Source organism: Elephas maximus, chromosome 8 (assembly GCF_024166365.1).
Source record: "Elephas maximus indicus isolate mEleMax1 chromosome 8, mEleMax1 primary haplotype, whole genome shotgun sequence".
Lineage (NCBI taxonomy): Eukaryota > Metazoa > Chordata > Mammalia > Proboscidea > Elephantidae > Elephas > Elephas maximus.
This window is the reverse complement of record NC_064826.1, coordinates 19,882,253-19,905,441: the sequence shown is the minus strand read 5'-3', so window position 1 is coordinate 19,905,441 and position 23,189 is coordinate 19,882,253. Positions and strand designations below refer to the sequence as shown.

At 50.9% G+C, this 23,189-nt stretch overlaps 1 protein-coding gene across 1 annotated transcript; it reads left to right on the top strand.

Annotated features, from left to right (window-relative positions):
* Positions 1 to 340: 340 nt before the first annotated feature.
* Positions 341 to 22,406, top strand: CPA5 (carboxypeptidase A5). Its single transcript, XM_049894624.1, has 11 exons — positions 341 to 432; positions 1,555 to 1,636; positions 2,638 to 2,772; positions 13,387 to 13,485; positions 14,695 to 14,796; positions 15,954 to 16,055; positions 16,431 to 16,541; positions 16,919 to 17,009; positions 20,750 to 20,949; positions 21,569 to 21,653; positions 22,134 to 22,406. The coding sequence occupies exons 1-11, from the start codon at positions 341 to 343 to the stop codon at positions 22,319 to 22,321; spliced, it is 1,287 nt and encodes a 428-aa protein (XP_049750581.1). The 3' UTR covers positions 22,322 to 22,406.
* The last annotated feature ends 783 nt before the right edge of the window (positions 22,407 to 23,189 follow it).

Here is a 23,189-nt window from a genome sequence, read left to right as displayed (position 1 = left end):
ACCTTTCTCTGGAGACAGAGGGCTCGATGGTCACAAGAGATGGCCCAGCAAACTTCCAGGAGGAAAGAGGAACAAAGAGTCTTGTCTTCCTCTCCTTCTCCTTCCTCTCCCCTTCTCAAGAGGTTTGCCTAGAGGTGGGGAGGGGCAGCCCTAGCTCTCCCAAGGACCTTGTATGTGGGCCTGTCCCTGGACCCCAGAGAGACCCTAACACCCCCTTTCAGGCCGGGCTGCCGGCCTTTAGGTGCTGCATTGTCCTGAGGCTTGGGCCATGATGCCTGTGCTCGCAGAAGGCTCGTGCCGCTCCTGAGCAGGAAGCACGCAGGGCACCCCCAGAGGAGGGATGGGCCCCAGGCGGCCCCCTATGGACAGGCGGATGCTCCTGGTCTGCAGCTGTATCCTGGCAGCAGCTTTAGGCCAAATGAATTTCACAGGGTGAGTGGCTGCCTCGCTGCGGGAGGGAGGACTGGCGGGTCTCACGGGGAGCTGGTTGTCCTGCTGTGATCCGGTCAAGGCAGAGGGAGTCAGGTCTTCAGTGCCCATCCTGAGCCCACCTCCGACTCCACAACCTCCCACACTGAGGCTCTGCTGTTGTCTTCTCCCTCTGTTCCAGGGTCCTTGGGGAAGCTTCCGGGGCTCCAGGAATCCTTTGAAATCACGTGTGAAATTTTGTGTGCATGTACCTTTTCTGGGGGAAGGGTCCATAGCTTTCCCCCGATTCTTAAAGACGCTGGTTACTCCCCTGTCCCAAAGACTAGGTACCACAAATGGATGTGGCATTTTCTCCCTTTAAATAACAAAAACCAGGTGCTGTTGAGTCGACTCGTATTCATGGCACCCCCATGTGTGTTGGAGTATGTTCCACAGGGTTTTTAATGGCTAAGTTTTCAGAAGTAATTAAGTACTATTAAGTACAGGCCCTCTGAGGAGGTGCTTTCTCAGGTTCCAAAAGATTCCAAGAGGTGGTTTCCATAGAAGAGAAGACAAGACAGAGCTAAGAGAAAGCGTCATCACTTGAGGTCGCAGATCCAAAAGGTTCCAACTTCTGACACCCACTGGGCACAAAGGAGCTCAGCTTCCCTCATAAGGTGGGGCCAGAGCACCTCATCTTCCCTTCAATGTCCTCAAGCTCTTGGGAGAAGGCAGAAGGGTTTAGACAGACCATGGCCTTGGGGACTTGTGTGAAGGGCACTGCTGTCACTGTTGGTCCCCAGACCCTCCAGCGTCTACTCCTCTTTCCTCTTCATTCCTTTTGCTCCTCCACATTCATCTCACACCCTTCTTTCTCTGTCCTGGCTTTAGGCTTGTCAGTAGCATGGATAGGTTTTGCTTAGCTCCCTCAGTGGTCTGCCGTAGGGGCTGGGGAGACACTGGCCCCAGACTGATGGACTTGTGTGCTTCCTATATGCCAGTCCTTCCTGCTCAGGGCTCCTTCCGCCTCCTGGCCACAGGGTTCCCTCAGCCTAAGCTCTTGTCCACTCTGCCTTTCCCAAGCGACACAGCCTTCCAGGAATTCCTTCCTCAGCAGCTTCCTTTGACCTCCCCGTGTCTTTCCAGAGACCAGGTCCTTCGAATTCTGGCCAAAGACGAGGAGCAGCTTTCACTTCTCAGGAAGCTGGAGGGCATGAAGCCCCAGAAGGTGAAGATCCCCAGGGCCTGGGGACATGCCTTCCTACCTCCGCCCCAAACCTGCTCCCCCCACGGCAAACCTGCCCTCCTGATGTCCTCCCAAAGATTACTTACAGCCCTGTGGAAAGATCACATGGGGTCCCTCCTCAGGAGAATGTTGGGAACAGTGGTGCAGAAGGCTGGGCTGTGGTCAGGCTTCGGTCCCTATGCTTTTCCCTTCTGTCTTGGAGGCTGCGCCATCGACGACTGGAATTTCCTCAAGCCACACAGGAGGTGCACGTGTCTGTGGTGGGAAGCCATGGTGCACACTGACTGGACACATCTGTTTCCCAGTTGCACTGGCTTGTTGGCCAACCGGTGTTTTATTTGGGTTTGTCTCTGTCAGCCTGAACACTTGTTTCCACCAAGGACATTTGTCCTTTCCAAGTTTTCACAACAGGAAACATTTTCTTCAACTATTATAATAGAAAGGTTTTGTTTGAGGGCTGTTGAAACGACCAGAGACTTCTGGACAGGGCCCAAAACCTTCACCCCTATTTGTACAAATTTTCTTCTTGACGAGGATTCGTCACCCCTTATGATAATTCCATTTTCCAAATTGAAAAATAGATGTAGCATTAAGATGACATGGGGACCTAGATCAGGCTTCTCCCTCTCCAGGGCCTGGGGACAAGGAAGTCTCCCTCTCTGACCAGGGATCTTACCCATTCTCATGTCCTAGGGGATGTGAGGGCCCAGCTTTAGGAACTGCTCAGGGCTCTCTGGATCCTAGGGATGTTGCAGTGTGTTAGCACAGCTGGGAGACGAAGGGCCTTGAAAGTAGGGAAAGAAACTCAAGGATGTGGGGATTGTTTTTTGGTCTCGATCTTTCTGCTCGGCCTTAGAGTTTCTATATGGAGCTGGGCCCTCTAACTGGGTAAGAGAAGGGGACCCACCTGGCTCTTACGGGGCCTCTAGGATTGTGGTGAGGACATGCAATAAATGCACCCATTTTCTTTTTTTGTGACCAAGGTGGATTTCTGGCGTGGCCCGGCCAGGCCCAGCCTCCCCGTGGACATGAGGGTTCCTTTCTCTGAACTGAAAAACGTCAAGTCGTATCTGGACTCTCACGGCCTCGATTACAGCGTCATGATCAAGGACATCCAGGTAGGGCCTCCTGGTGCTGAGGCCAGCCACTCCCCCTCCACCTTCCTGTCTGGTTTGGGCCCAACATGGAGGAATCTTCCAGGGCTAGTGGGGTGGACATCCCTGTCCTGGAGCTTCATCTGCGTCTGTGCGGGCAGGCCGTGGAAGGAACTCAGAGAACCTCAGACACAGGGCAGAGCTCACAGGTGGTAATGCATTTGTAGCTAATAACAAAGGAGGAGATGGGAGAAATGGGAGAGGAGAAGGAATAAATAATAGTTCAGGCATTTCCTGGCAAAAAAGATGCCTGGTGGTACAGTGGTTAAGCCCTCGGCTGCTAACCAAAAGGTCAGCGGTTCAAACCCACCAATTGCTCCACAGGAGAAGGATGTGGCAGTCTGCTTCTGTAAGAATTTATTAGCCTTAGAAACCCTATGGGGCAGTTCTACTCTGTCCTATGGGGTTGCTATGAGTTGGAGTCTATTCAACAGCAGTGGGTTGGTTTTGGTTTCCTGGCACTGTGGAAATGCAGCTCTCGGTGGCTTCCTTGCTTTCCTGAGTGCTCCCTCCTGTCCCCCTTTGTGCCTCTGCCCTACAGCGCCAGGCAGCGTTCCCCCAGAGGAGCTGGGAGAGTGAACTGAGCCTGGTGTGGGTTCCTCCCCCCGTTCCAGGGCTCTCTTTCCCAGGAGTGGTGACCCCCCCCAACCCAGGACCAGCCTGGGGACAAGTGGCTACAGAGTCCCCTTGCGTAGGACACAGGAAGCTGTCATCCTGGCAGCCCCAGCCTCCTCGCCCCCATGTTACTCCTCTTTCCTGAGCGTCGTTATGTTCTATTTCAATGATTCTGTCTCCGAGGACATGCCTAGAGCCTGTGGAAGATGCTGGTTGCACAGCCTGTTCCCTACAGCAGTCACTGGAACCCCATCCCTGGCTGGGGCCTCCCTCCCTGGGGCCCCACACCCCTCCGTGGACGCTGTTGACAGCTGCGTACCTATGGAGTTGTATCTGCATAGATTCACTCCCAAACATGTTGTGCAGGAGCTAATCTCCTCCAGGGCCCCGACTGTGGGAACACAGAGGCCTCAGAGCTTGTACACTTGACACCACATGCCAAGGGGATCAACGCATTAGATGGCTTTCCTTCCTTTCCCAGGCCAGTGCCACCACCCCCTCGGCAGACACATCTGGTTCCCGCTCAACATGTGGGGCTGGGCTGTTTCTCTAACTCAATCCCCACACTCAGAAATGGGGAAACTCCCACAGACAAGAGAGGCCACCACATCAAAAGCCACAGGACTTCGTTCTCATTTGTAGCCCAGGCCTGCATTTTGAAGTTGGCACTTCCCTACTTCAGCCCCATCTTGGAAATGCACAGCATTTGGCAAACAGATACGATACATCTCTAGGACATTTTCTGTTGATTTCTGGACCTCAGGAATGGCCCCAAAGTCGCCTCCCCAGCCTCCCTTTTGGCTTCTCTGGAGCTGGTGGCCTTCGTTTTCCTCAGCCAGTCTTCCTTGCCTCTCCCCCACCCCCCAAGTCCCTCACTGTGGCCTTGCCCTCCCTTACTCTGTCAAATGCCCTGAGCTCTTGGCCCAAAGCAGCTGGGTAAGATTTTCACCAACCACTTGCTCTGTCTCCATGAGATCAAGCACCAAGCGCACGTTGTCATATTTGAGATCAGATTTTGGCTTAGTGGGAACCTGGCTGGGAGGCTGCTGCATCGAGCTGATTTGTTGGGAAGGATGGGAAAGGCATCCAGGAGGAGGAAGGTTTGAAGGTACTAACAGAGGGAGCTGGGAGCTGGCGTCCGGGCTGACATAGTGGTTACCAGTGTATGTACACAATTTCTGAGACTTCCTAGCACCAGTACCTGCCACAGTGTCACCTGTGTGGTGGGCCCTCAACACATGTCTGCTGGATGGATTCATCTGCCGCCAGGTTCAGGATAGGGGTCCAGAGAAAGGCTTGTGAATACGTGGGTCTTTGCCTTCTGATCTTCTCCCTCACCCCTCAAGGTCAGGATTATGCCCCTAACCCATCTTTAGAGCCCAGCACCTACTCTAGACCTGCCACTTGTTGTTGTTAGTTGCTACAGAGTTGGGTCTGACTCGTGGTGATCCCACAGACAGCAGAATGAAACGCTGCCTGGTCATGAGCCATCTTCATGATTGTTGGTGTGCTCCAGTTCTCTGTGTATTTCGAGTGCCTTCCAACCTAAGGGGCTCACCTTCCAGCATATTGGACAATGTTCTGTTGTGATCCATAGGGTTTTCACTGGCTAATTTTTGGAAGTTGATCTCCAGCCCTTTCTTCCTAATCTGTCTTAGCGTGGAGGCTCCACTGAAATCTGTCCACCATGAGTGATCCTGCTGGTATTTGAAATACCAGTGACTAATTAGCTCCCAGCATTATAGTAACACGCAAGATACCACAGGACCACAAACTGACAGGTAGTGGACTTGCCACTTAGTCAGAGCTGAATAAACATCCCTGAATTAATGGATACGAGAAGCAAAGGAAGGAGAGGAGATGTTTGTCCCCCAGGCCAGGCTGAGCATGACAAACCTGATGGCCAGTTTTCTCGCTGCTCAGGGGCAGAGGAGATTTTTAAGGAAGGGAAGGGCTCCCTCACTGGGATCAGAGGGGGACCTGAGAAAGATGAAATTCCTTACTCCCACGAACAGACACAAGGACACCTACTGTGTACTAGGGATTGGGCCAACAAAACAAAAACCCGTTGCTGTCGAGTCAACTCTGACTCATAGGAACCCTATAGGAGTGAGTTAAATGGCCCCATAGGGTTTCCAAGGCTGTAAATCTTTAGGGAAGCAGAGAGTCACATCTTTCCCCTGCAGAGCTGCTGCGGTTTTGAACAGCGAAGCGCTTCAACACTGCGCCACCAGGGTCCACTTAGGGATTGAGCCAGGTGCTGGAAACACAAAGCTAGCAACCCTGGCCCTGTAATACGGGGTCTCTATCCAGGGCGGTTGGAGTGTTGAGGGGGTGGGGGAGCAGAGGAGCCAATCCGAGATGACAATGGTGAGGCCGGGAGCTGGATGCGGAGCAGGCAGGTTGCTATGGGAGCGGATGCAAGAGGCCCTGTATGTCCATCTGCTTGCTGCTTGCTGCTAGCTTGTTGGAGAAGGCTGTAATTATGGTGCAGCGGGCCAGGGGGGGGCACACCAAGGCCTCATCGGATCACAGGGGGCGTTTTCTGCCCTGCGAAGGGGCTTGGGTTTTACCCTGAGAACCGTGGGGAGCCGTCGAGGGGTTTTGACACGATTAGATTTGCATTTAGGAAAGGTCCCTCTGACGGCTGGTGCGCGGGGTCGTGACAGTGTGGAGGTGGGGACAGGGCCACGCAGAGACTGACAGGCAGAAGGGTGGGGAGGAAATTGCAGTGGGCCAGGCAAGAAATTATCTGATTCCAAGAGAGTGCTATTTGCATTTAATTTTTTTCACCTCCTCGTTCTTTACAGCCCTTCAGTTTGTTCCCCCTCACTCCTCACCCCGGGATGAGTCACCATGGCGAAGCTTCACTTGAGCAATCAGCTCTGTGGATTTTAATGGCTTTTTTCTGATTACAAATTTAATAAATATTCATGCTAGATAATTTGGAAAACAGGGAAAAGCTCAGAGAAGGAAAGAAAAATCACCCATGCTCTGACCATCTAGAGAGAAACACGATTCAGTGTGAATATTGCTCCACCAATTTCCCCCTCGTTACGCGATCTTCCCCAACAGCATACAAATATATGGTTCTTTCCCCCATCTTAAAAAGTCTGCTCTGGAGCCCTTACCCCCCTCCAGCTACCACCCTGTTTCTCTGCTCCCCTGTGTAGCAGAACTCCCGGGAGTACTGAGCTACCCTTGCCACTTCCAGCCCCTCTTCTCCTCCAGTGGAGGTTCTGCCTCCTTTCACCAAAACTGCCCTTGGTAATGTCAAAAATGGCTTCCGCACGGCCACATTCAAAGGACCCATCTTTCTGGTAAGCTACAACCAGCCATTCTCTCCTCCCTGGAACGAAAGCATCTCTTGGCTTGGCTCCCAGGATGTTTCACCCTCCTGGGTTTTCCTACCTCTTTGGCTGCTCCTTTGCATGTTGTCTTTCTGTTTCCTAGCTCATCCTTGGATGTCTCCTCCAAACCTTCAATCAGGATCATGGTGTTAAATACCTTCTATCTCCTGGTGATTAGGCATTGGTGGTTTGGTGGTAGAATTCTCACCTTCCATGTGGAAGACCTAGGTTCAATTCCCAACCAATGTACCTCATGTGCGTGTGGCTACCACTTATCTGTCAGTGGAGGCTTGCATGTTGCTATGATGTTAAACAGGTTTCAGCGAAGCTTCCAGGCTAAGACAGACTTGGGAAGAAAGGCCTGGCAACCTACTTCCAAAAAAATCAACCATTGAAAACCCTGTAGAGCACAGTTCTACTTTGACGCACATGGGGTCACCATGAGTTGGAGTCAACGCCGCGGCAACTGGTATTGGTATGCCTGGATGCTCTTTCTGCAGACGTCTGCATAGCTTAAATTGTACCCTCTTCTCCCTACTCCCATAACTCCATTTTGCCTTCTAATATACCATATAATTGACTAATCTATTGTCTGTCTCCCCCACTAGAGTGTAAGCCCCATGAGGCAGGAGGTTTTGGTGTGTGGGCTGCCATATCTTAGTGCCCAGCACATAGTAGGTGCTCAACAAATACTTGTTTGGCAAGTAGAAGAGTTTTAGAAGTGGAAACGCCATTGCCTGAGGTGGGGGTGGGTACAGCCCAAAAGAGGAGAAGCCGGTAGTTTGGGAGAGTGCTGGAGAAGGCAAGGGAAGGCAGGAGCTGTTGTGGCTGCACCAAGGGGCAGGGACAGAGGAAAGATCAGGCCCCTCTGGCTGGCCTGGCGAGGGGCGGGTGCTGGCTCACTCACCCAAGTGATCATTAATAGGGGGCAGTCTGCCGCCTGAGCACTATGGATGCCATATTCCCCCTGGAACAACAACAACAAAAAAACCAAACCCACTGCCATCGAGTCAATTCCAACCCATAGCAACCCTATAGGACAGAGTAGAGCTGCCCCATAGGGTTTCCAAGGCTGTAATCTTTATGGAAGCAGACTGCCACGTCTTTGTCCCACGGAGAGGCTGGTGGGTTTGAACCTCTGACCTTTCAGTTAGCAGCTGATTGCTTAACCATTGTGCCACCGAGGCTGCATATTCCCTCTGGAGGAACCCAGATCCCCTGGCCATGCCTTGTAATGATTGCTGCATCACAGAGCCCCAGAGTCATGTCAAGATTACTGTTGTCATCCTCACCATCATCATCATCATCATCATCACATCATCATCACTGCCTGCATTTACTATCTGCCTGCAGGGTCTAAGCACTTTACATGTGGGAACCCTGCTAAGCCTCAGAAAGAACCCTTTAAATTAGCATGTGCTAACATGATCCCCATTTTATGATGGGGAAACTGAGGCACAAAGATGTCAGTAATTTGCCTGAGTAAGTGAGAGTCAGGAGTTAATCTAAGACAGTCCTGCTCCAAGACCCCCATTCTTGGCTATTGTTCCATCTGCCTTCGCTGTGGGCATTCTTGTTGCGTGTGTGGTGTTTTAACTTGACCTTTTGGGCAGTGAGACCATGGTTCAGCCTTGACTTGTGTGTGTGGGTGTCCATTCTAACAGCATGGGATCTACATGTAGCTACCCCCATGCAGGCATGGCCTGTAGTGACCACTAGCCAGGTAGTTGCTTCTGTGAAAGTTAGTTCTGGAAAGAGGAGGCCAGGGATGTATCAGCAGAGGTGTCTGCTGTTGTCACAGAGCTGATGCCCCAGCTCTCCATCCATTTCACAGCTGTGGTTGTTCAGCTGCTGAGAGGACCTGCTCCTTCAGGCCTTTCCAGGGTCTTGTGTCCCTCCCTTCCCCCACCCTGGAGTACTCTTCTCCACTTAGCGCCCCATCTGGCCCTTACCCCTGCCATAAATTAATTCACACCCAGATATGACTTTCCTTGTCAGGTTCTGGCTTCCAGGAAGGCAAATGGCTTACTTTGGAGTTTTTTTTCCCCCTGGGAAGCCTGACAGGGCTGTAATTAGGCATTCCGGAGGGAACCAGTGGCAAGGCCGCATTCCTTAGCTCTCCCATCCCCTTCCCTCGGCCCTGTGAAGGGAGCAGGCATCTGTGCAGTTTTCAGGTCTGGAATTGAGGGGGCTGTGAGGGTTGAGCAGTAGTTTGTGCGAGGGCATTACAGCGACTCACACGGCTGTGACGGTGTTTGGGAAGTTGTTTGCAGTTTGGTGCCCACTTCCCATTTGCCTTCAGGCTGTTGTGTGGAACATAGCTTGGCTTCCTGGGGGCCGCCCTCCTGTGAGAGTCCCGGGCTGTGTGGGAAGAACTGGCTCCTCTGGTCCTTGCTCTCCAATTTCTCCTCTCTGTTCTCCACCTTCACCTACCACCTCGGACCCTCCACATAAAACTAACTGCCGTCAAGTTGACTCCGACTCACGGTGACCCCATGTATGTCAGAGTAGAACTGTACTCAGTAGGGTTTTTAAAAAATAATTTTTGTTGTTGAGAATATACACAAGCAGAACATACACCAATTCAGCAGTTTCTACGAGTGCAATTCAGCGACACCAATTACATTTTTAGAGTTGTGCAACCATTCTCACTCTCCTTTTCTGAGTTGTTCCTTCTTCATTAACATAAACTTATTGCCTAAGGTTCCTATCTAATGAGTTGCTGTTACTTTGATCCCGTGTAGATAGATCTTAAAAGAACATAATGCTTAAGGCAGACATTCTTTACTAGTTACGCTCAATTCTTTAAAGAGACGGAAAAACTAATCATTAACTTTATATGAAAAGGGATGGAAAGGGAAGAGGCCTGGATAAGTAAAGCACTATTGAAGAAGAATAAAGTAGGAAGACTCACACTACCTGACCTCAGAACCTACTATACAGTTATGGTAGTCAAAACAGCCTGGTACTGCTACAATGACAGATGCATTGTCCAATAGAAAAGAATTGAGAACCCAGATATAAATCCATCCACCAACGGTCACCTGATCTTTGACAAAGCCCATCAAATGGGGAAAAGACAGTCTTTCTAACAAATGGTGCTGGCAAAACTGGACTTCCATCTGCAAAAAAATGAAACAGGACCCATACCTCACACCATACACAAAAGCTAATTCAAAATGGATCAAATACCTAAATATAAAACCAAAAACTATAAAGATGATAGAAGAAAAAATAGGGTCAATGCTAGAGCCCGAATACAGGGCATTAACAGGATACAAACCATAACTAACAATATACACAAACACCAGAAGATAAGCTAGATAACTGGGATCTTCTAAAAATTAAACACTTACGCTCATCAAAAGTCTTCACCAAAAGAGTAAAAAGACAACCTACAGACCGAGAAAAAATATTTGGCTATGACAAATCCGACAAAGATCTAATCACTAAGCTAAACTACTGTTTGGTTTTAAGAAGACTTCAGGGGGTATTTTCAATTTAAGTTTTAAAGATTATGCTCCATAGGGTTTTCAATGGCTAATTTTTCGGAAGTAGCCCAACAAGCCTTTCTTCCAACATGCCTCTGGGTGAATTTGAATCTCCAGCCTTTGCATTAACAGTCTAAGGTGCTAATCATTTGCAACACCTATCAGTCCCTTGAAGTCTAAGGTGAGCCTGACCCAAGCCATGGTGTTTTCAGTTGCCTCATACGCATGCGAAAGCTGAACAGTGAATAAGAAAGACTGAAGAATCGATGCCTTTTTTGAATTATAGTGTTGGCGAAGAATATCGCTTATAGCGTGGACTGCCAAAAAACAAACAAACAGATCTGTCTTGGGAGAAGTACACCCAGAATGCTCCTTAGAAGCAAGGATGGCGAGACTTCATCTAACATACTTTGGACATGTCATCAGGAGGGATCAGTCCTTGGAGAAGGACATCATGCTTGGTAAAGTAGAGGGTCAGTGAAAAAGAGGAAGACCCTCCATGAGATAGATTGACACAGTGGCTGCAACAATGGGCTCCAGCATAACAATGATTGTGAGGATGGCTCAGGACCGGGCAGTGTTTAGTTCTGTTGTGCATAAGGCCGCTATGAGTCGGAAACAACTCTAGTGCACCTAATAACAACACAGCACCAGTCCCTAGGAAGTTAGATGCCCAGCCTCTTCAACCTCACTGCAGTGGGGCTGTAGCCTGGGACCAGGCCTGCCAACTCCATGTGCACACCCGCCCAGCCTGCTTCAGGCTTGGCAGCTGCTCACCACAGCTGGTAGCACCCAGCTGTCCCACAGTGACGGGCACACATTGGTCATGGTGGACTGTGGAGATTTTGTCTGATTTCCTGGGAAGAAGACAAATTCCTTTTGTTAGAAATCTGGTGGTGCTTGTGCCAGGGTGGTGCTTGTGCCAGCGAGAACCAGGGCTCTGCAGCCATATCCAACTGGATGGATGGACAGGCCTGGCTTTGCCCAAGTATGAATGTCCCCAGCCTAGCCAGCTCAGCTAGAACACACTGCAGTTAGAATGGCCTAGGGCATAGCTGGTGCTCAAAAATAAAAATGAGCCCCAAACATCTATTTCCAGTCCCATTTTTAAGTCTGTGAACTTGAAGGTGGAGAGCAAGCGACTACATCATCAGAAAAGAGCACATCCCTGGTTGTAGCCTCATCTGGAGCAAGTGGGTGGGACCTCTCTTCTGGCTCTGGTATTTGAGGACTCCATGTGCAGCTTCATTTTAGCCATGAGGGCTTTTTTTTTTTCTTTGTATTAATTTTTAAAGCTCTTACTTAATGAAGTAGTATAAGCACACTATGAAAAATGTAAAAATAAAGAAAAAATTTCTAAAAATCTCAATCCTTCTATCCTAACAGGCATTGTTGCATTTTATTTTATTTTTTTTTGGGGGGGGGTGTCATAGTGTCTTTTGTTTCCTGTGCTCAACAGCATTTGCTTTTTCATCATTTTTTAAAGTTTTTTTATTCCAAGAATAGTGTGATGGAGTTTTTAGCTATTGTTAGTATTTGGTACATTTGCTTTCTCTCTCTCTGTGTGCATACCTAGACATGTTGTTGTTAGTTAATTGCCACTGGGCGAGCTCCAATTCACGGTGACCTCGTGTATAACAGAATGAAACATTGCCCTGTCCTGTACCATCCTCCTGATTGTTGGTATATTTGAGTCCATTGTTATGGCTATTGTGCCAATCCATCTCATGGAGGGTTTCCCTCATTTTTGCTGACCTTCTGCTTTACCGAACAGGATGTTCTTTTCTAGTGACTGGTCTTTCCTGAAGATGTGTCCAAAGTAAGCAAGACAAAAACGTAGACATAGATACAGACATAGATATGGTTATTGTTGTTAGCCTTTAGTTTTGATAGCTAGCCTTAAGGAACCCAAGGCTAGGAACTACCCATCGGGGTTCTTATCTCACGTCTGTCACTTGTTAGCTTTGATCTGTCAAATCTCTAAAAGGAACTGTTATCACCTCTCTGATCTGCCAAATCTCTCAAATGGGAAGGGTTCATTCCTGCCCTGTAGTCTGGTCATCTGACCAGATCAAACGAGACAATGAGGATAAAGTACAACTGAAAGGCTCTGGCCAAAAGTAAGACATGGTCAGGACTTACTTGTGACCCAGAGCTGCAAACAAGGGGCAACTTTGGGTTGGGATCCCCACTTTCCCAGCATCCTCTGTGGCGGAGGGGCCCCTCCCCACATTGGGCAGTCAGTGCTGCATCCTGGCTGCCTGGGGCCCTGGGTGCAAGTGTGAAGGTATGAGCTTGAGTGAAGGACGTCTGCCCACCTCACTGTGACCCGAGATGGGAGAAATGAACCAGGACAATGTGGGAGGTCCAAGCAGTGGGCAACTAACCTAGCCCAGCCACAATAGTGTCTTCTCTATGGCCAACGGGAAGTACCATGTGAGGGCTGACTGCCACCTCCTAATTGACCCCCAGGACTGTGTTCAGCTCACCCAGACTTGTGTTTAGGAGGCAGTTAACATGGTGAGTCAAAGACTCTTGGTATGTTGATAATAATTTGGACTGGCTTTGTCCATACCTGGCTTTCCAAATGGCTTGGGTACCAGTTGTCTAGGCTACTTCTTGGGAGTAAAGTCAACGTTGGGGACAAGGAAGCTTTCTGCTCACCCCAGTTTCTGTCAGTGTACATGAGTCAGCTTAGGCCCTGATTCAATGGAGTGTTTATAGAGAACAAAAGCAATGTTAGCAGTAGGCCAAGAGTACCTTTTTCAAAACATTCATATCCATTACTACATTTTATTCTATGAGGATGGGCAAGGCAAGTATTGTTGTCCCAATTTTCAAGCTGAGGAGACTAAAGCCAAGGTCACACATAAGTGGCAGAGGGAGACTTAGAACCCAGCTCTCCAAACTCCTTGCCCTTTGCTCATGTGGGAAATGGCAGCATTGATTCTGCCAAGCAGAAGAATCCCCAGCAATCTGGCAGCTCCTTCTGTTGCAGAGCTCACACTCATGGTGGCTGATTCTCCCATGCTGATCCTGTCTTTGTGTACGGGCAGGGCTCAGAAGAGGCAAGACCTGCCCAGCCTTCCCCTTCTCTTCCAATATGTGCTCCTGTCTCCCAGGTGCTGTTGGATGAGGAGAGAGAAGCCATGGCGAAATCCCGCCGGCTGGAGCGTAGCACCAGTAGCTTCAGTTACTCCTCTTACCACACCCTGGAGGAGGTAGGTCTACCTGGTCAAGCTCTGGGCTCTGTTATCCCTTGGGGTCTCCAGGCTCAGGCAGAAATTAGTGGAGGACTCGGGGGGTCTACAGGAGACAGTGAACTGACACTTGGGGGATCCAGAGCAGGCAGTAGGTAGATATCTGTTAGGTAGCCAGTCAGCCTTAAAGAGTTCCAGAGCCCAGGCTTCACACAGAGAGACTGCAGTTCAAACTATACTCAGAGGGAGGCATGGAAGCAAGGCAGGGCTCAGGACCAGAGTAAGGGGTCTATGGCAGAACGCTCAGGCAGGGACCTGCTACTGGCCAGAACAGGGCAGGCAGGAGGCTGCCTTCAGGCCCACCCCTCTAGCCAAGGATCCAGGGGTCCTGTTCTCTCCATAATCAGCCCGGTGTTAAGTGGCCCCTTGCTGTAGGGGCAGGAAGCCAGGCACATTGGAGAGCCATGTTTGTAGAATAAAACAAAGCTGACTTCACATGGAGAAAATTCATGATCTCCATTACAGCCAGCTGGGGCAGACAGGACTGATTGTGACTTATTTACCAAGGAGAATATGCAAGGTGGGCACAGGGATGGCCACTCCAGAGAGAGATCCAGGCTCAGGCCCTATTTCACACGTAAAGGACATAACAGTACTGATCTTGTTTACTCGGTCATTATCACCATCACTTCACCAGATCTGTCGTAGAGGATCCATTTTCTTTCATATATTTGCAATTCAAAGAATAAGAGAATGAACAAATACAGTCATTATTTATTGATGCCAAAGATAAATAAAAACTTGGGCCCTGCCTTCAAGGGGTTAAAATCGAAAAGGGGCAGTAAGACCAAAAACAGCACTACCAGGTCTCTGAGATCTGTCAGATGGATTGAATGGTCCAAGGGAACCAAGGCAAGAGGAAAAGGTCCAACGAGAAAGTCATACAGGCAGACCTGGGGATTGGAGTGGATTCAGGTTATGCTGTTTGCCCAGCAAAGGCTTAACTCTGCACAGGGGTGAGAAACCTGGACTCCAGGCAGGTCACCACTCATTGTCCTTAGCCTGGAGGGCTTCTCCGGTGTTTCTATTCTTGATCTGAGTTTTTTATGTCCTTGAGGGAGGTGGGAAAGCAATGGGGAGGGAGGGATGGGGGGAGAACATTCTGAGAAGTCCTGGGGCTCACCCCTCTCCCTGTTTAACTGATAGTGTGATAACTTTCACTCCTTTCAGATATATAACTGGATCGATAGTTTTGTAACAGAACATTCAGATATTGTCTCAAAAATCCAGATTGGCCAGAGCTTTGAAAACCGGTCCATTCTTGTCCTGAAGGTAAAAGTGCAGTGTGAACCAGTAGACACTCCCATGAGAACCTCTGGTGTAAGACTGAGCTCATGGGACTAATGGCAGGCTGGGAGTTCTGGGGAGAGGGAGGATTGTGTACACCTGTCCTAAGGTGACCTGTAGACTTTGGGACTGCGGTGTGCAGGGGTCCACCCACCCTCGTAGGTGTGGACAGGTGACCTGGCATGTCCTGGGTCAGGAAGTAGGTGGGAAGGTGGCTAAGGAGAGGGAACTGTAGAGTGGCAGTCATCACCCTGGATGTGCGGTGTGAGTGTGGGTCAATCAAACTTCTTCCTGTCGCCTCGGTTGTTTCACTTGTTAAATGAGAAGAGTGATACTTGCAGGCCTCATTTCCAAGTGACTGAGGTCATCCAGTTCAGGCAGCCTCACAGATAGGCCTGAGTCTATGGGCAGACTGCCCAGCCCTTCCCCAGAACCACAGGGAGCAGACTTTGAGCAAACTCGGCTACTGCAGTGCCCTTGGTCATGAGGACGTAGGACAGGCAAGTGTGGGACCCCATGTACTCACCACCTGAAACCAATTCTCAGCCATGCCCTAAAGAGCACTCTGGAGTATGGCCAGGCTGGCATTTGACACTGGCTTCCAGGAAAGACAGACCCTCTGTCCTCTGGAACGCCCTGGAGATGCTTCCCAATGGCCAAGTGGTCTCACCTAACTTGGGACTTGCATCCCCTGCTCCTGCCTCTATTTCCCCCAGCGGCTGTCCGTCTTCTCTCAAACATCCAAGGCCTGGCTACTCAAAGTGTGGTCCACGGACTGCATCACCTGGGAGCTTGTTAGAGATGCAGAGACTCAGGCCCCTCTCCAGACCTCTTGCATTTAGTAGGACCCCAGGTGACTTGTGTGCACACTAAGTCTGGGATGCATTAGTCTAAGATGCTTTCCAACCTGGGAGATACCGTGCTTCTGGCTGGATCACTTTGCTTTCCAAGAACACCACCATCTCCCCAGGACCCCCACATGTGCAGCTTTGTGGCACACACAGACACCTGCACACACACCCCCTCTCTTGGCAAAGCCCACCTGGCAAATGGAGGCGCCCAGGCAGGGAGGATGTGTCTGGAGCCTTCTTCCAGGGACCGTCTCAGTGACTTACTGTTTGGTGCCCGGTTCTTTTTCCCAGTTTAGCACTGGAGGTTCTCAGCGTCCAGCCATCTGGATCGACACTGGGATTCACTCCCGGGAGTGGATCACCCATGCCACCGGCATCTGGATTGCCAAGAAGGTCAGCAGGGATCTGCGGCCGAGGGGCTGCCGTGATGGGGGCTGGAGCCAGGGTGGAGGGTGGGGCTGTTCAGCCACTTAAGGGCACTTCCACTTGAAAAATGGTACTTGCTGTGTTCAAAGTCTGGTTGCTGTATGCCTTCCTGCCCTTTGGAATACAACCATGTGCTCTGGCCTTTCACCGCCCAGAGCCCATGCATCTCCCTGGCTTTCCTGATGTTGAAAATCTGTCTTCAGTTCTGTATGAAGGATGTCCTTGATGGCTTGGTGACAGCCCTTCCTGCAGCCGCTGGCTGTGCAGCTGTCCTGCTGTATCTTGAAGGAGACAGCAGGACCCCCCATCCCTCATCCTGCACCCACCCCTCCTTTCACGCAGATTGTCACTAAATATGGCAAAGACCCTGTCTTGACAAACATACTGAACGCCATGGACATCTTCATGGAGATTGTCACCAACCCTGATGGGTTTGCTTTTACCCACAGCATGGTGAGGGCACTGAGGGACTCGGGGGCACACTTGGGGGAGGGAGGAAAGGTCCCTGAGGCCAGGTCCTTCAGGGGCTCCCTGCTGAGAACATCCCCAGGGCCAGAAATACAGCTCAGGGGCTGTGGCTTCTTGCCCGCTGACCTCCTTCCTGCTGCCAGGGAAGCCAGTGTGGCAGCCTCAGCTCAGGCTTCTTCCCAGACTCTGACCTGACCTGAAAGTATCTGATCTGCAGCCTTGGCCCAGTCCCCACCTAGGGTTCTCATCCCGTCCTAGTGCTTCCTGCCACACCAGTCCCCTTCATAGGCCAGGATGTCAGGGAGAGGTGCCTTCCTGGGGTGGGCCCAGGTAATGAGGCCTTCTGACCTGGGCTTTCTTAGAACCGCCTGTGGCGGAAGAACAAGTCTACCAGACCTGGCATCTTCTGCATCGGTGTGGATCTCAACAGGAACTGGAAGACGGGTTTTGGAGGTATGGCAACCGCTGACCCCAGGGGCACGGCTGGCAGGGAACTGTTGGTCCTTGGCAGGTTCTCCCACATGGTCAGATTATATTGATTCATAACTTTGGAGGCACAGGGCAGTGCAGTGAGCTAAGATGAGTGAGTAATGGCCAGGGACAGGTCAGCACGTGGCTAGGAGTGGCTGTGGCATGTGGGAAGAGGTCACAGACGTGTAATCAATGTGTGCATATGCTACAAATTCATGCAAAGCCCGTAAGGGAGCCCCCAGCTCTTGAAATGGGGGCTAACTGCAAGGGTCAAACTCTAACTACGGCAGGAAAGGCTTAAAGAGGTGCAAGGCAGCCTTGCTGGCTGATCAATAGCCGACGTTTATGGTACCTCCCAAATGTCCCTAGCCCTTCCTTTTAGGGAGCACGCCACAAGAAAAGGTCTCTGGACTCATTCTTCGAGAACTGGGACCTGCGATTTGCCCTTTGGGAAACCACAGGAATACTTCAAATATAGAAGGAGCCACTTCCTTATCATCAAGGCTGACTTGCCCAGCCTGGTTTATGTTTTTGGCCCAATTACTATGTAACCATGGGCTACTGGGCTGGTGCATATCTGCATGGCTGTGTGATCCCAGGGGGACAGGTGGGGGCACCTTTCTCCTGGGTTTCTTGGTAGTCTTCCTTGGCTGTGTCCCTCACCATGCCAGGGACACTGGGACGAGATGGGGAAGCTGAGTCCTCCAGAAATCTTGGAGTCTGGGACATGGGCCCCAGGAATGCAGCAGTTTGATGGGTGGTATGCTGGGTCTACCCAGGACAGAGGCCCCAGAGCCAGGGGTGGCACAGACACAGCCCTTGGCCCACAAAAGTCAACACTACACTGGGGGATCGGGGTCTGGCTCCACAGGGAACAGTGCCATTGCTGTTGAAAATCAGATCCACAGCCTGGTGGCCAAACCAAGGAGATAGAACATTCTAGATCTGGATGCCCATTACTTTGACTGTCTGGCTTATTTGGATCTGTTCTCATTGGAAAAATAAGATGGCTCTGAACCACCCAGAGCAAGAACTCAACCCACATTGTTGGGGTTAGGTTACCTGAGGGTCTGGGGCTGTATATGTGACAGCTTGGATAAGGCAACATGACCACACAGAAATAGTGTTTCCACCTCCAGATGATGGTACGCTTGCCCTGGGGGGGCTTCCATGTGAACCCCAGAACTGACTAAAGTCAACACCCAGGGACCCCGAGGTAGGCTGCCTAGTAGAAAGACAAATTGACTCGTCAAAGAAAATAACTTTTGTGGTTTCTCCACGGGAAAAAATATCAGTCTAATGTAACTATATATATGAGTGTAATATAAAAAATATATACAAGGAAAAAAAAAAAAACAAACCCAGAGAAAGGATAAAGCTCCCCAAATCCCATTACCCTAAGATTACTGCTTTTAATAATTTACCATCTCCTCCCAAAGATTTCCCCTTGCTCCAAATTACTTTTTAGAAAAGGAAAAATAAATAGCCAATGAATCCATTAGCAGGTACTTGTGAAACAGACAGGCTCGGAGCACCTTGACTGGGAACAGCAGAGAGAGGCAGGCAGCTAATTCCCATTTGGTCGGGGGAAGATTAGTTTATTCTGCTTAGCTCAAACCAGAACTAATGGCCTGAAGTGTTTCTCCATATATGGGCAAAGCCACCTGGCCGTTGGCAAGGGAACCGCTCTCCAAGCGTGGGCTGCAAACGCAGACAAAGCTTTCAGCCTCCCCTCTCAGCTCATCTGCTGTTATTTGTCATTCATCAAGTGTGGCAGGTGCAGAGCTCACCGCAGACACAACAAACAGAGGCGCTGTGAGCTGGGCCCACTCCACCCAGTGGGCCTGCTCCGAAGCCCCTTGTTCCTCGCAGGCACAGCCCCTTCCAACCAGGGTGCCCGCCCGAGGTGGGGACCAGCAGACCAAGAGGGGGTGTGCTCCCCAGTGACAGAGCTGCCTCCGTGCCTGCCCACGGCCAGGAATAGTGTGTGTCTGGGCTGGTGACTCAGGCAGGAAGATTTTGTTTATGGTTTTATTATCACTTTAATTGAATTGCTGTGTGATGAGTAATCTGTACACCATCCCGCCCACCAACGTGCGCCATCACCTGCCCTCTTGGGGAGGACCGGTTTGATGCAGTCCCAGAACATCACCTGAGCCAGTCCCTCAGCCAGCCCGGCAGCTTTTTGGCCAGCTGCTGTCCCTGGAGATGAGTAGGGTGCTTTTGGGTCTTCAGGAGGTTTCTGGAGTTGGGATGATCCCTGGCCTCTGGGCTAGGCTTGGGTTCTGTTGTTTCAAGGAGCAAGAGGAGAAATGGGAATGACTTTTTCCAAATATGCCCCTAACCCACAAATCTTGACCCGTCTTTTTTTCTAGCCCAGCCCAGCCCTCTAGGACATGGCCCTTGGGCAGGGAGAAAAGCGAAAAGGAGGGGAAGAAGAAGAATAGAGATAGGGAGCAAAGAACCTAGGAGGAGATTACAACAAATGAAACTCGTAAATAGAAAAATAGTCCCAACTCAGGGCCCCCAAGAAGAATTTCCAAAGACTCCCGGCATCTGTGGTCCCAGACCAGCCTTGTGCAACTGTAGGGATCGGTTCTCTCTTAGCCTGGTCCCCAAGTCCATTGGAGCTCTTGGAGCCACAGTGGTGGCCAAGCTTGAGCAAACAGCGAGTCAGGGCTCTCAGCTGACAGTGAACCCAAGCCTTGTCCGTGGCAGTTGAGGGTCAGCCCAAGGGGTCCGTGTGCAGTAGGAGAAGCTAGGGTTGGGTTAGGAAGACCTAATTTCCCTTGTATGCAACTTCTGAGGCAGGTCTACCCTTCTAATGGAGCCATGGCCAGAATTTAACCAAAGGAGAAGCTGAGGGAGCTCCAGGCAGGGGCAGGCTGCGGCGTTGCTGAGTCATGGTGTGGCTATACTTCTCTGGTGTATTAGACTAGGGATGCTGCAGTAACAAAAAAACAGTTGTTGCCAAGTCAGTTCCAACTCATGGCAAGCCCATGTGTGTCAGAGTAGAACTGCGCTCTGTAGGATTTTCCATGGCTGGTTTTTCAGAAGTAGATCATCATGCCTTTCTTCCCAGGTGCATCTGGGTGGACTTGAACCTCCAAACTTTTGGTTAGCAGCTGAACATATTAACTATGGGTACCTCCAGGAACTCCTGCAGTAACACTCACCAAAATTGGCTTAACAATAAAAGTTTCTTTTTCCTGCACATTTTTTTTTTAAGCCCAATGCAGGTGGGTGACCCCTTAGCATCTCTGATGGTGACAGAGGGATTCAGGACGCTTCCATCATTTAACTCCTCCATCTAGAGTTTGTTGCATCAAGCCATGCAGACCAAAGAGAATGTAGAGAATGTGCTTGGCTGCTAACTGAAAGGTTGGCAGTTCAAATCCACTCAGAGGCACCTTGGAAGAAAGGCCTGGCAATCTACTTCTGAAAAATTAGCCACTGAAAATCCTATGGAGCACAGTTATATTCTGATGCACATGGAAACTGAGTCCTTGGCAACTGGTTTGGTTTTTCTTAACATCCGCAGGCTGGAAGTGATAAATCATTTCTGCTAACATTCTCATTGGTCAGAACTAGCCACATGGCCTCAAACAAGCTGCAAGGGAGGTTGGGAGATGTAGGGGAACACATGGATATTTTGTGAGCATTAAGCATCTCTGCCGCACCTGGGAACTCTAACTCTTGGGGTGGTTTTATTTTACTTCTAGGAAATGGTTCTAACAAAAACCCCTGCTCAGAGACTTACCACGGACCCTTTCCTCAGTCAGAGCCAGAGGTGGCTGCCATTGTGAAGTTCATCACAGCCCATGGGAAGATCAAGGCCCTCATCTCCATCCACAGCTACTCTCAGATGCTCATGTACCCTTATGGGCACACACTGGAGCCTGTTTCAAATCAAAGGGAGTTGGTGAGATTGGCTGCTCAGCATTTTGGGGAGGGGAAGGGAGGCCCCTCCCCAGGAAAATCTACATCTGGCCCCCTCCCAAAGAGTTTAGGTCACTCTGAAGACAAGGTGTGGACCAATAGACCCCAGGGGGTCCCTAGTGGTGCAGATGGTTAAGTGCTCAACTATTAACTGAAAGGCTGGTGGTTCAAACCCACCCAGAGGCACCTCAGAAGACAGGCCTGGCAATCTGCTTCCAAAAGGTCACAGCCATGAAAGCCCTATGGAGCAGTTCTATTCTGTACACATGGGGTTGCCATGAGTTGGAATCAACTCAACGGCAACTTGTTGGGTAGACCATGATAAATTCAAGAAAAGAAACTTGCTCTGTCAGGAAATCGAGAGTATAGAAAACACAAATGTCCCTGCCAAGTTAATGTAGACTCCAGGGCAGGGCAGAAGGGGGCTCACTGTCTCACGTGTGGTCAAGTTCAAAGTCAGAGATTCTCTGCTCCCATCTTTTGAGAGCTACCTGCAAGTCTGACTTTCAGGACTCCTAAGTGCATGCCTCTCACCAGCTGGTGAGGGAGGGTGGGAGCTGTTTTGGGCCCCACCCTTTGACCTTCTGGGTGTAATTTTGCAGTACTATCTGGCCAGGGAGGCAGTGAAGGCCCTGTATGAGGCCCATGGGGTCGAGTACATCTACGGGAGCATCAGCACCACCCTTTGTGAGTGACCTTTGCCCTGGGGCTGCTCAAACCCCTTGTCCACCAGGGTCAGACAGGTGCAGGCTCTAAGATGCCTACAAACCTGGTGGCTGTGGGGAAACACCAGACACCCAGTTGGGCTGGGCTCAAATGGACTGCCATGCCTGGGTAGCTGGGTGAATGGCGGGGGGCGACCCAGGGAGCTGTTTCTTTGAAGCTTTAGTGCACAGCTCCTAATGCTTGTCTTACGCTAAGTTCCTTGAGGGAAAGGATCCTAAGTCTGATACCCTCAAGGAACTTCTTTCTGCAGGGGTGGCGAATGGGCTGTGTGGGTGGGGTCCAGGTTGGGGAGGGCAGGTGGACCTGGGCCAGGAAGCTTGGTGCGGCCTGAGGTGGGTGAGGGTTTGGTTCCAGAACCCACTGCCCACTCAGGATGCCTCTGTTCCTTGTGGCCATGCCCCATTCTTCTTTTGGGGCATTTCTTGGCCTGCTTGTTTCCAGACGTGGCCAGTGGAATCACCGTTGACTGGGCCTACGACAACGGCATCAAGTACGCCTTCAGCTTTGAGCTCCGGGACACCGGGCGCTATGGCTTCCTGCTGCCGGCCACACAGATCGTCCCTACCGCCCAGGAGACATGGATGGCCATTCGTACCATCATGGAGCACACCCTGAAACACCCCTACTAGGGGCTAGACCCAGGGCACCCCCCGAGGCCTGGGGCTCCTCCTGAAACCCAAGTTATGCATCGCCCTCCCCGTACCCATGCCCGGACCCCCTAGAAAATAAAAACAAGTTTGAACAGGCTTTGCCACCTCTGGGCTGGCTGCCACCACCTCTTGGGCTCTGGATGGGTGGGGGTGTGGGGGCGGCGCAGAGGTCTGCTGCTCTTCCGGGGGGCTGAGGGCTGGGGGTCACTGGCAATGCCAGAGGAAGCATCTGCACTCCCAGGTCTGCCTTCAGGACAGCAACGGGGGTTCCAAGGCCTTTTCTCCTCTTGAGGTGTTCTCGGGGGCCCTGCACAGATAAATGTACCCCGTGGGAGCTACCAATTTGTTATTGTTGTTAGGTGCTGTCGAGTTGGCTCTGACTCACAGCCACCCTAAGTACACCAGAACAAACACGGCCTGGTCCTGCACCACCCTTGCAATCGTTGCTGCGTTTGGGTCCATCCATCTCCTTTGTGTTGTTCCATCTCGTTCAGGGGGCTTCCTCTTTTTCTCTGACCCTGAGAGCTACCAATAGACACACTGTTACTGGGGTATTTACATTGCAGGATGACATTGGAGGGGACAATGCTCAATATGAAGGCATGGCTCTCTGGTGGTAGCATTTCTGGCCCCATGGGGGAGAGGGGGGCACATGTAGGCAGCCTCCATCTCTCCTGCAGCCTTCCCCAGGCTGGGCAGGAAGCAGGGCCCATTGCAGGGGTCCCACTTACCACAGAGCCGAAAGCAGGCAAGTCACTGGTTTGTGACCCTCTCCTTCTGGGTGTCCTCCCAGGCTCTCTTGGTCTTGCAGCCAGTCAGAGTGAAGATGGCAAAGCCTCACCAAACC